A 16681-nucleotide genomic window follows, 5' to 3' on the forward strand; every position below is an offset into this window, starting at 1 on the left:
AGGGTGAAGCAAAGTCTGCCTGGATGCCACTCAGCACCCTTAGATGCTTACTTTGGACTTAGGAGGATCAAAGGGGCTAATGTCTCAATTCCAAGCCCATTCAATCCCTCTGCCTTGCTCCAACCTTTGGCACACTGGATCCCCACTTGCTTCAGAAAGATGGTAGCTGTACTACACTGACTCATTAACAAAGTTTGGCCTAGTTCCAAGACTGAAAGCTTTTGAGCCATATTTCCTCTGCTTAAAAATCCAGCACCTTTTCTATGATAGCCACAAAATGGAGTTCTGTTTAACATTGGCATTTGCCAAAATCAGCATCATAAAACATGAACATTCCAGCCTTGAGACATTTGGAAGAGATCTAGGAAGGGCCCATCCTTCGAGGAGGACTTTCAAATACCCCTTTCAAGACATTGTATCAAGAGGGCAGGTCCCTTCAGTTATATTGCTGTTATCCAAGAGACCTTGAGCAAAAATAGAAGCTTTCCAGAAGGGAGATACTGGCACAAAAACTACTTTGATATACCTGCTTGTTTCCACTGGCCAATCTGAAGTACACAGGGAGAGCCCAGGACATTTTCAGCTGGTAACACACACCACTCTCACTGTATTTCATTTGCTGGTGTGTGACCCACGATGCTTCACACAAAAGATTGTGACAGGAACTGTTCCAAACAACTGTCCTCTGAAAAAGCAGACAGCACAGAAAGAGATCTGGTCTGTGCCCTAAACAGAGCCCTCTGCACTTCCACCCTGGCATTCTTTAATATTAACAGAGGAATTTAAGATGCAGTCTACTGAATGGAACCCTTTTCTTAATTTACTGACCCTGTGTGTGTGACAGCACCAGATCTTATGCTTAATAGTTTTATAGTCCTAAAGTTGCTGTGTCCCTGAAGTAGGTCTAGGGCAGGAGACTCTCCCTGTCACCACATTTGTCTCAGAGGGGGCAAGGTGACACGAAAAAGCTGTTAGCTGTAAGAAAGCCCAGTTCTAAATTATAATTATAAAACTGTAATGTTTCACTCCCACTGCTCAAAGGCAGGTTTTGTATCAGTGAGCCACAAAAATTAGGCAAACTCTATGTCCTTCTTCAAGGACAATGCAGTCTCATCCATGGCATGTTCTTACCAGCACAGATCTGGAACAAGTTGGATGCTCCTCAGCAAGTTACTCTTTGACATACGCTCAAGTAGAGTTGAGGATGAGGTCAGAGAAAGTTACGAAACCTGGAGTTGGCATCTCTGGTTCTGAAGGGTGAATAGTTTGCTAGATACAGGTTGTGCTGTGCACAAGTACCTCATTCCAGCTGTACATGATCTTTGGGAACTCTCCTGCATCTCAGTCTCGGCACTAACATAATAGAGAGCCCTGTTATAACTCAGCCTTGCATGTTTCAAGCTGAAAAGCCACACCTCAAACAGCAATGCCATACTTAATGCAGGGGCATTGTTGCCTTGTTCTTCTCAACCCAATACAAATAAAGAAAAAAGTATCTCTTGCAGGGCTTGCCACCTCTTTCCATTTGTGATGTTCACAGCATGGCCACCTTTAACATTCCCCAGAAATTGGCAGGCACTGTTACACTGAGAGTTGAGCAACAGAGGAGTGTATCTGTCAGCATGTGAGGCAATGCCTTCACAGCTCCTGTCACAGAACTTATAGATACTGAAAAGCATCAGGCAACCTGAGACACTTCGGGGTAGTTTTTGTTTCTGCCCCCACCCTTACTGATTTTTTCAGTTAGAATTTCAGGAAGCAACACCAGCAATGACTCAGAGAGCACAAATTCCATCTGCTGTTCAGACTCCTCCTTTTTATGGCAAAACATGCAACCCAAGGTCTCCATTTCCCAAGGGTTTAACTGATACATTATTGGAATAGATGCTGTTACAAGATTTTGTACATTAGCTACGTTTACCCCATGTTGCAGGTTGGCTGTTTTTTCCATTAGGAAGTCCAACAGAGCAATGCTGCAATCCAATACTACCTGAACATGAGCGCCAAATAGTATCTGGAGTTCCTGGTAACACAGAGATGCTAATAAGATTCTTCATACTGAATTATAGTTTCCTTTCTGACCTCTTGCTCTACTCTTGCACACCTAAGGCAACCAGGGCAAGTAACGTACCAGCTGCCTGTGTAGCCGACAGTTCTAATTTAAGGTAAACGCTACCTAAGAAACACTGGTGTGAAAAAGAGATCACTGCTGGAAAAGCCCTGGAAAACAAGTCAGTAGGGGAGACTTTAGAGAAAACGTACTTTAAGAACTGGAAAAGTTGCTTAGCATGCAAGAGGTCAAGTTGACTAAGAGCAGGGACACAAGAGTTGACTTTCAGAGCTGAAACTAAATAAGCAGATGTTTGTCCACAGCCAAAGCAACTCCTTCCCCTCCAGTGAGAGTTCCTTTGACTGTAACTCACCTGCTCAAATGGAGCAACCCGCTAAACCCAAATGTTTTCATTTTATGAATCTGTTTTCCCATTATCACCCACAGGTGTACACTCTTCCCCAGGGGCAAAGGTAACCAAAATGAAAGATAACTGGTAGATGGGGAGATTTATTAACCCTTTCTTCCCAGCCACATGGCCCAGTTCTGGTTATGCTTCCCTAGGCACAGAGGCAGCTGCAGGAGTGTTACTGGGACAGTGCTGTGTGACAGCTCATGGGGTTCCTGTGTGGTCAGAGGCTTTGCTGATTGCTGCTTCAGAAACAATCCTTCTGCTCCTCCCTTCCAGAAAAGGGTGACTGTCCTCTTGTCAAGGTCTGTCCTCTTTTATTACTTTGCCTCAATTTCCTCTTTCTGCCACTCAGTCTTACTCATTAATTTCATGGCAAGCTCCACAGTTTCCAAAACCTGCACCAATCTGTACCTTTTATCTACCAGCTTTATAAAGTCCTTTGATCTTTCCAAAGTGTTTCTGCCAGGCCACCAAAGGGGCTGTCTTCTTGACAGGCCTGGGGAAAGAAGAAAAACTAAACTGGTGGAAGGGAAAAACAGAGGAAGTGGGAATGAAGGAGGCAGATACGAGGACAAAAAAGATGAAAGGGAGGAACTAAGAGGGAAAAAACGCCATGTCCTCTCTCAGGGCTGGAGGTTTACTTCAGTCTAGCCTGATGCTGCAGCTGGAGCTGCCCCTCTCACACACATCAAAGCTCTTCAATCACAGATGAGGTTTAGACTTTCTTGATGCTCTGCAGAGGGGTTTATTCAATGTCATTGCCATAGCAAGTAACTATGTATTTTTCAGATGATAGAGCAGCTAGATGGGTGGGACAAGAACCAAAAAAAAATCAGATTCCCATATAATAAATGAACTGAAGACTGAATTCACTGAAGATGTTTCACAGACTGCAGCTGAACTTGGAAGAAAAGAGCACAGTTTCCAACTGAAAAAAGATTTGTAGGTACCTGCTTAAATTCACCTGTTTTTGCTAAATCAAGATCCTACAGGTAGACAAGTATCTGATCTACCACAGAGCTGGTTTGAATAACTTTGTCTCCCCTGGTCTGATTCCTGCTAGCTGTGGACAGCTGGATCAGGAAATGCAGCCCAGAACTGGGACCTTGTCCTGGGAAAGCCCCAATCTGATATGTTAGAAGGGTTCCAGCCAAGACCAGGAGCAGGTCTTTGTTTTCCAAGTACACATAGAAGAGGTCCATTCTTTTTGTCCTGGTAATGAGCACAGACACTCCCAGGTGCTGTTCTGGTCCTTCACGCATCTAAATATTCATCTTCCTGGGCAGAATCTGTTCCTTTTCAGACCAATACACTTGCCCTTGATACTTCCTTGCAACAGAATTTACTTTTTTTTTGCAAAGAATTAAATGTGGCCTGTTTGATTTATTCCAGGACATTTATTTCTGTTCCACAGGCTGGTTTCCCCATACATGACCAATTCCCTGACCTGTGCTCTGCTGAGTGCTCTGCCTGCTCTGCATCAGGAGCTCTGTTCTATCCCACAGCACTACCCTTCCACTCTGCTTCTGGAACACACCCTCAGCATCATCCCATTGTTCCTGCAGCTCTTCTGGCTCTGCAACTGCCTTCTTGCCTTCCCTCTTGCTACCAGGTAATAAACCTGTTAGTGCTTGACCTCCCATCCCAACAGTCTATATTTTTTCAGGTTATCACTTAGAAGAACAGAATGCTGTGGAAAGAAGAGGTATCCAAGATCTATGGATTTCAGCCTACTTCTTAGACCTGGCTTTCTCTGAAGAGCACCACGTGCCAGTGGGACACTGACTGAAGGACCCCCTCTTTCCTATGTCAGGTTGCTAAAGCAGCATTTCTCTTATCAGCAATGCCACATCACTCACACTACACACAAAACCAGGGTCAAGCTGAGATTCAGTCTGATGACCCTGTGCTAACCTTTCCATAGATCTTTTCAACCCAATAAGGAGTGAAGGACAACATCAACTTAGGTGGGATATAAGGTACTTTCAAAGGGTGGGATGGGCCACGCAGAGGTGAAATCTCTACCCCAGTGATGTGACTGAGATCCCAGAGCACTAGACTCCCAGAACCTTTCTTTGATCTCACCCTCTACCAGAAAACCAAATTCCTCTTGAAGACATCAGTTCATGTACTGCTGCCCTTGAATCAGTGGCTGCTCAGGTGGCCTGGCCAGAGACCCTGCTGCCTGTGACTCAGTCTTCCCTAACTGAGAATCCAAAGTCAACACAGCACATCAAGACCTGTCAATCCCTATAAGAAAGAAACACTTGCTCTTCCAACCTGAGCCTAAAGGCTTGTGAAACAAAGGTACCCTTTAATAAAGTAGGATTAAAGAGCTGGAGAGGTACGTAATAAAGGGAAAGAAACAACTCCTCTATTTCACACCTCAATCCAACCAAGTCATGGAGATGATAAGATAAAATCAGGCTGTTTACTCACTACTTCAAAAGTTCTGTTCTCCCTGGGTGCAGTCCACTTTCAGCTAGTGACACAAAAGAAGGCTCTTCTGCCTTGCTCTCTCGCCCCTCGCTCCTCAAGGGCTCCGAGATGCAGAGGCTCCAAAACATGATCGGCCGACTGGCAGCAAGACTTCATATATGGGAGTGGTCAGAAGGGGAGGGCCATGTAATGAAGTCCTATCTTTGAGCAGTAAAGGCATGCCACCCTTCCCCCTCCCTGTCCCTGAAGAATTGCTGGCTCACAGGGCAAGCTGAGAACAGAAGGGTCCAGCACTTTCCGTGTTGTACTTTCTCACGGTAAAGGGAATAGCACAGAGGGTGGAGAGCAAGGAAAGACCACACTTGAATAGAGACAATACTTTGATGTTAGGTAGTCCCAGGAGTGACTCTGTACTGGCAGAGTTGTTTCTTTTCTCATGCATCAAACAATACTCTGCCAAGCTGCTGGTTTTCTCCTGGCACAGGTCCTGACAGCAAGGACACCCTCTGCATTAGGGCACTGGTGACCCCATGCCCATCCTGATCAAGCAAATCCCATTCGTGCACTCTCCAACGTTAGCTAATGCTGGAGCACTTCCCAGCTCCATGGCCATAGGGGCTGGGAGCTCTGTGGAGGAGAAGGAACATGCATCCCATAAAAGGTGGTGTCTTGGACACTGACCTGGGAAGCTCTTGAAAGGCACATCCTGCCCTTATCCATCAGAGGAAGTCTTGTGCCCTGGGAATGGAGAGGAAATCTCTCAAAGATGTACCATGGCTCTCCAAAGGGAAAAAAATTAATTTCCAGCTTCCTCAATTCAGTTTTGTTGATCTCTTACTGAAGGGCTTGTTTGACCATGAAAAGCCACGTCATGCATGAAGACAAGGTTTGCCTGATAAAAAGGTTATCTCAAAGGTTATATTCAAAGGGTATCTCTGTAATTGCTGCATAAAGGAGATGCCAGGTCTAACAGATCATGTCCCTGTTGTCAGCTGAGGCAACTGGAAAAGGCAGGAACCAGTCCAGGCTTTCACAAAGTGGAATTCGTAGAGTTACAGTCACCTACCAGGAACAGCACACCAAGACCTGCAGGATCATGTAACAGCAGCCAAACAAACACCACCAGCTCACAGAACCAAAATCTCACCCCAACAGGAACCTCCATGGCTGGTTCTTAGGTTTGGGTTGGGAAGGGAGATGACTCTTGCAAGAAGAGCTGCTTGTGCAATACATAGTGAACTGGACTGGAGAATGATCTTACCTTCAACCCTTCACAGGTTATGTTTTTAGCCAGAGCTCTCCCCTGTCCTCTTCCCAGAACACTGTCAGCCTAAGTGAAGGAGCTACTTAGAACTCTGTGGGGAGTGGTCCAGCACTCGACATCACTGTCTGAGTCTCACCCTGAGGAACAGGCCTGCTTTGATAGAGTCAAGGGACTTGAAAGCAGACACGTAACTGAGGGAGATCCCATTTTAACTGTTAGGAAGGCTGCATAAGACATTTTTACATATCTAGGACAAACTAGCCTTCTCTTGCAGATTTAAGGTTTGCTCACTGTATTTACACTCTCCTGCAAATTACAGAATCTCAATAAACTACTCCATCTTGTTGTGGGGGAGCTGTTGGAATAAAACCAGAAACAATTAACATTGAGTTGTTCTGATATCCTTATCAAAAAGAGAAATCTACACCCCTGACAGACATTGTGCAGTACAACCACAACTGCAGCAGATCCCATCCATCCCAAGGAAAGCTCCCCACTTGCTCAAGGTGCAGCATGTTTTTTACAGGATAGTTTGAAGACAGCCTAAACGCACTGGGTGGGTGGCAAAGTGAACTCTAACCAAGCTCTCAGCACACAGAGGAAGAACAGAGTCATGACAGGTCCCTTCCCCTATTTCTCCACTGATACTCATAGTAAGACACAGGGAAGACTGTGTAAAGCTGCCTACCAAATATGAGCCTCCAGTACATGCTGCACCTCCAGAAAGATCTCCAAACTCCAATCAGATTGCCAAATTCTTATCAACATCACTACAAAAAACCCTCACCACTTAACAGCATTTTAAAGCTACTGTCAGGGCCAGGAAGCCTTACAGGCCAACATGAGAAAAGCATTCATATCCCCACTTTAGAGACAGGACAACAATTTTGTCCAGGGCTTTGGAGTAGGTCAGTGCCTGGGCTGGAATAAGGAATTCCCCCCAGATTCCTTTAAGCACCTTGCTGGACATCCCCTCTCTTCCCCATCACGTGCCCAATATGTACAGTAAATCCAGACTCAGCTGCAAGGAACAAGTGCAGAGGCTGACAATGATCTAATTGCACAGTGCCTGGAGCTCCTTGGGCTGCTGTTTTCTCATGGCTTTGGTTTCTCCCCCACTGTAAACAGGAAATTAATAAAACGGGAAAGTAGCACCCTCCATCTCCCTGTGAAAAATGACAGCAGATTAGATTGCAGCAGAGGATCTGGGGAGAAGTTCAAAGTGTTTGCCACTTAATGGAAAACTTGCAGATGATTACAGAAAGTTGTTGGGTGACTAATTGCTGTTAAAGTCTAACCTAAGCAAGAGGGCCCTAAAACCAGAGGAACACGGACTTTTCCCAGGAAGAGCCAAGGTCCACTATGCAGACCTCCACAGACCTTTTTTCCATTCTACTTGAGAATCAGTGGGACTTGGAGATGTGAGGCTCAGAACTTATTCCTGGACATGATGAACACTGACCCATGGAGATTTGTGGTGCAGCCCACCCAAACTTCACCTCATGAGAGCTGCACTTCTCAGGAAGCCTCACAACTTCCTGTTCCTTTCTCAGCAGTCTCTGTTGGAGGACCAGCTCTACTGCTTTTGGAGCAACAAATGAAACCTTTCAGCATAAAATTCAGCACATCCTGGTAAGCCAAAATCAGTCCTGGGTTCCTTTAGTATGGTAGGCTCTCAATTGAACCACTTAACAACTCCTGCCCTGAGGCAGGGTCAGGGTTGCAGCTGCTTGGAGAGGGATGGGGCAGAGCAGCAGTGGTGAGTAGCAATGCATCCATCCCCAGATCTGTTATCCCTGACTGTTAACCTGCTGACCCAGGCCTGGTGGTGTTTCCTGCCTCCACTGTTCACTGCAGGGACACTCAGCTCACATGGCAGTGGGAATCACCCATCTCCGAGGGTGCTGCAGGAGCAGAGAGACACTAGTCACTGTTCAGGTGCTGTGTGGGAATACACTCCACAGAGTCCCTGGGAAGGCTGTAGATAAACCCCTCATTTGCACTCAGTGGGCAGGGGTCATGTGCCTTCTGGCTACAGCTCTGCAGTGTTCAGAGGGCAAACATCTCTGGGATGAACATCCAGAAACAAAGAGTCTCATGGGCTGGGGAGCTCTGATTTACACTGGGACCCTTTTCCCTGGAGGGTGCTCAGCAGCAGAACAAATAGTTTGTATTGCACTACATGAGGTCACACACTGTGCAAGACAGCTTATGACCTAAGTGAGAATCTGGACTTACAACTCTTATTCCAGTGGTTCTCAGCTCACCACACTCTCTGTTTGCTGCCCAGAACAACAGCCTCGGGAAATAAATGAATTTTTCCTTCTGAAGATGCCACTTGCTGAAGCTCAGGGTACTTCACTCACCCTTCAGGCTCACAGTTATTCTAGCTAAGACTTGGGTAATGCAGTTCATCTCTGTGGGGCCATTTCCAATCCATTGGTTTTAACCTTAGGATGGAAACACATAACACAGATTCAGTCTTGGTGCAAACCAGGAGCCATGTGAGGGATGGACACTATTGTACAAGAGGGCAGGCTCCTGCCACAGCCCAGGCTTTGGCACAGCAGTCAAGTATCTTCAGCTTCCACCAGCCCAAGGGAAAATCCTGAAATCACTGGATAATTCTGGATGATTCTGTGCTTTCCAGAGTGACAGTCACAAAGTTCATACAGAAGAAGACCACAGAGACAGGAGCCTGTCTTGACTGACCTTTGCACCTGAAAGCAGAAACCTGACAGGTTTGATGTTCACAGCATCTCCTCCTCTGGGCAGAGCTGTGGGCATAGAACTGTAGAAAGGACAAGTGCTCAAACACCAATAAGTCTTTTGTCCTGAGAGATGCCACCTGCTATCAGGAGAACAGGAATCACATTTCAATTACAGATTGGAGAAAAGACTCCCTGTCTCATTTATTTGACCCCTGGCCCAGTCTTCTTCGGGCTTCTTTATTTAGGTGTTGCAAAGGGCACCAGAAATGGCCATTGCTTTTGAGAGATCAGAATCACAAGGGTCTGCCTCAAAGCACTTGCACCCTGGAAAGTGTGGCGGGGCCAGCAGGGCAGAGCAGCAGAAACTGTGCCAGCTTGGCTCCAGCGAAGACACACTTGCCATGGCTCCTGGAGGAGCACACATACCTCAGAGGCTGGACACACAGCATTGCACAGCAACCAAGCCCCATCAGCTCTCCCTCTCCAACCCACACAGATGGGCTGCACAGTGTTTGTCACAGCCTCTCTGTGCTGGGATGGGGCAGGTTCTGGGTGCTTTCCAGCTGCTGAGCCCACACCTGCTGCCATTTCCACTGCCAGTGGGAACCACAGATCCCTTTACCACATTTCAGCCTGATGTCTGGAGAAGGCTGTGTTTGTTTTGCCAATGTGCCAGGGCTGCAGTTAGCTGGCAGAGCAGGCCAGCCACACCTGCACGGCGCAGCACAAGGGGATGTGACTGAGCAGCTGCTCTAACCCTCACTTATCGACTGGCCTTCCAACCACTGGCCCCAGGAAGGGAGAAATGACAATGGATGAGAAACCAGAAGTATTTCTCTGGCTCTGCACTCTCGAAAATCAGTGTCTGCCACAGGTCGAGAGGAGGAGTACTACAAACATAAGCACCCCCTAAATTTCGAGAGCCATGGCAGCTGGTGCCATCAGACACAAATGTACATTTACAGGGGGGTAGAGTGGCCTTCCCTGGGGAAAGGTCCTCACTTTCCCTTGCAGACGGAGGCAAAAGGGATTCTCACAGGCTGGAGCAATATTTCCACTCTCCCCACATAAGGTGCACATCCCCAACTCTGCCTCTCTGATGCCTGCTGTGGGATGGAATAACCATGTTCTGACAGCAGTTGTGCCTCTGTCTCCCACCTTGCTCCCTGAACAGTTGCCTCCCAGCACTGAGGAAAAGGGACAATTTGCTGTTGAGGTCAGCCTGGTGTGTAATGGGGGCTTGGGGGAAACAGACCTTGGGACTCAATGGGGCTGCTCCCTCATGAGAGCTCCCATGGCCAGAAATGAACTTTGAACACCAGCAGAGCAGGGCGCAGCTGTGCAGAGACAGAAGACTAGATAAAAGAGAATATTTTTATATATATATGGATTTTTTTAAGAGAGCAGGAAGGAGAAGGGAAGAGAGGCAGAGACCAGGGCTTGGTCAGACTGTTCAGATGTGAGGCTACAAGAAATGCTGGCTGCTCTTGAAAAGGCTTCCTGCCACCCCCCATGCCTGCCCTCTGCCACAGAGATCCCACCATTCTCCAGCTAATTTGGGCTTACGGCTGGGAGCACAGAGACACAATGGTGACAGGAATCAAAATCAAGGGGGAGGATGACACCCAGGAGACTTATTCTTATCAAGGAACAATATTATATCAAAGAGGATCTGTGAAGACAGGGGAAAGCCTTTTGTAAAACTCACAATTGAGCCAAATCCTGCAGTTTTTACATGCTTGTCTCTCAGGAACCCCATGATGAAGGGGGACCCCTGTGCCAGGTCAGGCCATGTGCCAGACGTGCTGCACACAGAGCAGTCACACACCCACTGCACGATCGCTGTTTGCCCTGTGTCTGTGCTTTTTAATTACAGTTTTTGTTTGCAAAGCATCTCTTATAGAAAAGACAAATTGCATTACTCTCAGCTTATTAAAATCACACTCAAGAGTTTCTCAACTGCTAATTACCCCCAGGCAGCAGTGTCAGTGTAATTAAAGCTGGGATGGATGTTTGGGGAGCCAGCAGTCCAGCTGCCACACAACCCTTCCCTGCACCAGCCAGAGCCAGGCTCAGCTGCATAAGCCTGGCTCAGACCTTGGCCCTGGTGATACCCAGGCACAGCCACTGCCGTGTCACAACAGAAGATGTGCAGGTAAGGTCAAACACCTCCCCAGCAGAGGGGAATGGGTGCCCTGCATCAAACCTCCCCAGGTTACAGGGGGGCACCCACACTGAATCCGCTGCATAGGCAGGGGCTGCGGGAAGGGATACATGTGGCCTTGGGGCTATGGCACTGGGGAGTGAAAGGGGCTTTACTCCTGTTTCTGCTGATAAATGCCTGCAATAAATCATGCTGCCCTCCCAAGCCTCCATTTCCTTTCATGCAAAACAGAGAATTTGGGCTTCCCTGTTAATTAAGCAGCTCTGGAAACAAACCAACTCTTGCTGGCACCCATCTCACACAAACATTTTAAAGCCTGACTGGGGCACACAACAGATCTGGGAGTGAATTACACAGGGGAAGGTGTGAAGCCCTAGAGGCTGAGCCCCAAAGAACTGAAAGACAACAATCAAAGAGCTTACAGACCTGTGAGAAGTCAGAGCTTGCTGCAGAACCAGCCTTGCCTCTGCACCACTTGGTCCTGGGAGAAGGGACTGCAGGTGTGCAAACAGCCGTGTGGGCAGCACAACAAAACACCTGCCCCAAGCCCAGGAACCATAGAAAGAGAGCTCTTGGTGCACAGCTGGGACCAGTTAAGCTTTGGACAAGTAGGGACTTACCTCAGCACTGGCTTCCTGCTGCAAAGGGGATGCTGTGGAGACTATCACCTCCAGGAAGATAGAGCACTAATTAGGGAAAGCAGACAAATACTGCAACTCTTTCAAGATGAGTTTCCTTCCCACTGAAATCCTCACAGTTTTAGTGCTCAGCAGGATGCAAACACATCCTTAAATGACTTCCTGGAGCCTAGTTTCAAAGATCAGTCCCTTCAAAACAAGAACATGCCAAGATCAATAGCAGCCCCAGGAGAGCTCTGAGCATGCCAGATCCAAAACCACAGAGATGTCACTACAGCCAGTTACCTCCCAGATGCTAACAGGAAATACCACCTTTTCACTTCTGAAAAGGCTACCAAGACTTCCTAAGTGATCAGCCTTACTTAAGTATCAAGAAAAAAAAAGTTAATTAGTAGGAAATTTTATATTTCAGAAATGGAATGGTGTGCCTGTGCAATATATCCTGGAGAGGCAAAACTGCAGATACAGTTCACAGGCAAAGAGGGGCAGAGCTCACAGACACTGGATGTGACCCCAAGAACAAGGAGCTCATTTGCTCCTTGAACAGTTTTCCTACTAACTCCCTAACAGGAACTTCTAGGAAGCCTCTATCAGATGTTTTTTCATCCAATACAAGTTACAAGTGAAGAATGAATGATCAACGTGTGGGAAAAGCTGAGTGAGGTGCCCTATGGATGGATGTTCAGTATATTTACTTGTGGCCCAGCAATGAAATGATAGAATATAACACATGGAGCTAGCAAAGGACATCAGGAAAATTTCAGCTGTGGAAAACTTGCAAACATCTGTGAAACAGGACAAATAAGAGCAGGTGAAATTCAATACAGAGAAATACGTAATGCCTGGCTGTGAGAAACCAATATGAAGGACAGATGGATACTGACAGGTCTGAGTTAGAAGCTCTTTTCACCACCATTAAATTTCTTTTTCAGATTTGGGGGGGGAAATGCAGCAAGAAAGCAAGAAATTGTTAGTTCCTGATTAATTATTTAGAGTTGATAAATGAAGCTGAGTCTGTAAAGAGGAATAGTGTTCCTTTGAAAAGGAAAAAGAGGACAAAGGCAGAATTAAGAATCAAAGCTGGCCATCAAGCTACAGCTATAGAAACTTTTTTGAAAAAATAGTAACAGTACCAGGAACTTACCTAAGAAACAACATAACAACGATTATGCCCAACATATTGAAAAATAAAGTGTTTTCAGTCTAGGGGGTTCAGTCAAGTACAGCTAACTCCAGCCCCCCTTGGAACAGCATTGAAATCTGTCCAAACAGGAGAATTCCAGTCAGAGGTCAGTATTTTCATCCCTTAAAACACAAGTGCAACGTCAGAGCGTGCCACAGGAACACAGTGCCCGAAAAGCACAGGCAGGATTCCCGAGAGCTCCCAGCCTTCCTCTCGCTACCTGGAGGTCCTGGCAGGGCAGTGCGCCCCGGGCTCATCTCATCTCCAGCTCCGAGAGAGCCGCTCTCCCGCTCCATCCGCCCCACAGACACACCTGCGCGCTGCGATCCTACCTGGAGCTAAGTGGCATTTTCCATGCGGGCGGCGCGGCATCTCAGGGGTCCTCCCAGCACATCCCTGCCTGGCCCAGGGCTTGGCGACAGGCCCAGGGAGAGGAGAGCCTGTTCTCCAGAGCAGCCGGGCCGTTCCCCTGTGGGTGAGAGGCTGGGTCAGTCCCAGTTCTTGTGCTGGGCACTAGATGGCACAGACGGGAGGCGATTCCGGGGCAGCCATCCCGGGGCGGGCCGGACAAGGGGCTCTGCCAGCTGTCCACGGGAGGCAACTGCCAGGGGGAATGCGCTGCCAGCAGCAGCATCCCGCGGGGGTATCCCTGCCATGGGGTGCCCCCCTTGCCGCTGCCCTGCTGCACCACCTCAGCAGCCCGTCCTGTCCTGTCCTGTCCAGCCAAAGCATCACCTGTGCTGCAGGAAAGCTGGGTGGCTCAGCAAGGGCCGTGCCATCCGTGCCCTGCCTCCTGGACGTGATCTGCTACTCCTCACCATCGCAGGCTCACCTCAAAACCACCGTGCTCACGGAGCACCCCTATATTTAGCTCAAACTGCATCAAAAAGAGGGTGGAAATTCCCACCTGGGACTGACTGTCCTGTTTCACTGTCAGGCTGCACCTTGTGCATCAGCCTCCAGCATAATAAACACCACCTGACACCTGGGAGTGCAGAGAGACACTCCAAAGGCCGTGCATCCCACCAGTGGTCCCTCTGGGCTCTGGCCAGGACTGGGGAATGGCCCCCCAGTACCTTTCCTGTGCCCTGTGGGATGGTGGTGCAAAGGAGGGAAGCCCTTAGTCACTGCTCTTAGATTTGTCACAAGGCAGCTCCTGTAAAGCAGCTCACTCTTCCTCCAGTTTTCTTCCTTTTCAGCATCACTGCCTGCAATCACTGAGGCAGGACCAGCACCCTAAGAGCCTTCCCAGCCTCATCTTCCTGAATTTCTAGGCGTGGATGAAATTCCTTACAAGTGAACTGTGTGGACTGACGCGATGAGGCAAACATGGGCTAAGCCACATAGAGCTGCTGTGGTAAGCACAGAAAAAACAAAGCATTTTCTAAGGTGGAAAAAAAGTATGGGAATGTGGAAGGTTGTATGTTGGCCTCTGCTATTCTGACATTAGAAATTCACTTTACTTCAAAGGTTAACACGGTTAATGCATCTGCTGAAGATCACAGGCTCTGACAGCCTGTCTGGAAAGGCTCCATCCATAGCACTGCACGAGGGACAGCATGTGCAGGATGGCACTGAGGCGAGCAGCAAGCTTTGTGCACAGGGCAGAAGGGGCACACATGGGTGTTATCCAAACCAAACCTGAGCCTGGCAAAGCCCAAAAGAGCTTTTGTGCTGAGCAGCTCAGTGGTGCCAGGTATTAATGGCACAAACAAGACTCCTAGGAAAAGTCTGTTTGCTTTTCCAGCAGCACTACCCTTTCCTGTCTGTCTGCTCATGGCACTGCCCTACAGACTGCAGTGGGTTTAGGGATCACCTACATCAAACCTCAGAGCAAATCCCTCAGGGTGTCTTAAGTGAGAGACAAAACATAATTCAGACTCCTGCACCACAAAATCCAAATCCATCAATGGTTTAAACAGGGCAGGAGGTCAGTTTGGCTCGGTGGCTCTTATCTTTTAAAGGCTGGGCTGGGTGACAGTGATGACAAGGGCACAAGCTGGAGACACTCATGTTAGACCCTGGGGACAGCTCCAGTCCAGTGTCCAGAGAACAGCCAGAGAAGCCCCTCCAACACTGGCTCTCACTGACAGACTTGGAGACCTGCTTCTGATCACCCATCTAAATCAAAATGCTGGATCACTGGTGGGTAACAACCTGGCTCTGAAACGTTCCTGGGCAGAAGAGGAAATCCTTCAAAGAAGACTTTTATGCCCCAATTCCTACTTCAAGCCCTGCTTCTCGTAGTCTTAAAATATAAGGTAATGTTTAGACAAGACATGTCTTTTTATCTTTGGATATAGATGGAGAAAACATAGTCAAGCTGGAAAGACATAAAAAAGGTTGGCCACTTTTCCTGACCTGTCATGAACTGTAAACAAGTTTTTAAAAAGTGCTGAGGTCTTTAGAGAACATCAAAGTCTTAGTCAGTGGTGCCATCCTCCTCAGCAGGAGGACATCTTATGTGTCATCCTGATGGCTGAACTCGCTGCACTGTGCCAGAGCCAGTGATGGGGACAACACTGAGCTTCCCCACACAGCCACCAGCTCAGCCACACACCAGCATTTTCATGCACTGTATCTGCTCAGATCAGACCTCCACAGGTTCCCAGCACCTGGTCCAATACTCCCCTGGAGGCCTGTGGTTGCTCTCAGTGGTTTAGCATTGCTTGCTAAGATGATTAGAGCCAATATAATCCGTGCACTTAGTGGTTTCAAATTCCAAAAGAAGCTTAGCGGCACCAGGCACTGCCTTCAGCCTCTCCTGCATGGGCTTATGGTGGTTTAATTCTTTTATGAAACTGTAACTCCAGCCCATAGCTTCAAACTGAGCCAGGTTTTCTGAAAGCTCTTCAGAACTATTTTTATGAGACACACAAAAAGAAGGGATTCCAGAGGGACATATTATAAGATCAGATGTTTCTGCCTCTTAAAAGCTGGAAATGTGAGAGTCCCATGGCAAGGTACGTTTTAAGTCCTTGCATGGCTTTCCTGCGCTGTTTCTCCTGTTTTAGATCAGCTTCTTAAATGGTCTAATGCATGGTACTGCATGGAAAGGTCCTAGGGCTTTCCCTGACACCTCCCACCAGTGTTGTGAAAGCATCAGCAGGCAAGAGCCACCACTGTGCCCCAAAGGCAGGTGACTGAAGAGCAGAGCAACCCCTTGGGACCAAAGACTGCCCTGGAGGTGCTGCTTCCTGGCATTGGCTTCATTAACTGCATTGGCTCTGTTGTCCTTTTAACTTTACTGCTCCCCTTTATAGGCTGATCAAAAGCACAAGGTATTACAAAGGGGGGCTTTGTGCTGCTGCCTTGAAAGTCCTCCTGCCGGTCCCAGGGACTCTCCACTTCCTTTATGTAGGGCTTTCTGAGGATGTTGTGGGTCTGCCAGGGGAAAGCAGGGGGCTAGGGAGGACATAAAAGGTGTCTGGAAAGCACACACAGGACCGGGCAGCAATGGGAAAGTGGAGAAGGTGGAAGGAAAGAGGGGATATGTGAGCCTGGGGCAGAACGTGAGAAAAGTCAGCACTTCTCACCACCACCTTCTGAATGTCCCCAACAGGGCTGGAAGAGAGACCCCATGCTGGAGGTGTGCGATATCCAGTTCCTGACTGGGCCAGGAGAGCCTGGCCAGCCCCACTACTTCCGGAGGTGTGATGGGTGTCTCTGGTGGTGCTTTCATTGCTGCTTCCTCTGCCTTTCTGCCAGGCATTACAGCTGCAGCAGCAGTTCAATGCAAGGCTGTGTGTCCAAACCTCACAATGTCCTTCTTCACAGCCTGCCTTAACGTAATCACAATAAAATTAACCTAAATGAAATG

General features: G+C 48.0%; 1 protein-coding gene across 2 annotated transcripts in view; it reads right to left on the bottom strand.

Annotated features, from left to right (window-relative positions):
- GGT1 (gamma-glutamyltransferase 1) overlaps window positions 1-13325 on the bottom strand; it is a 30806-nt gene extending 17481 nt beyond the window's left edge. Inside the window, exon 1 of one of the 2 annotated variants that reach the window (XM_071572130.1) lies at window positions 13194-13325. In XM_071572130.1, coding sequence (XP_071428231.1) covers window positions 13194-13210 — 17 coding nt within the window. In that variant the 5' untranslated portion in view covers window positions 13211-13325. Of the gene's footprint in view, window positions 1-4901; window positions 5049-13193 lie in introns of those variants that run through there. The other variant, XM_071572132.1, reaches the window with a different exon arrangement.
- Window positions 13326-16681: the final 3356 nt, after the last annotated feature.

The sequence above is a fragment of the Pithys albifrons genome, chromosome 17 (assembly GCF_047495875.1).
Source record: "Pithys albifrons albifrons isolate INPA30051 chromosome 17, PitAlb_v1, whole genome shotgun sequence".
Classification (NCBI taxonomy): Eukaryota; Metazoa; Chordata; class Aves; order Passeriformes; family Thamnophilidae; genus Pithys; species Pithys albifrons.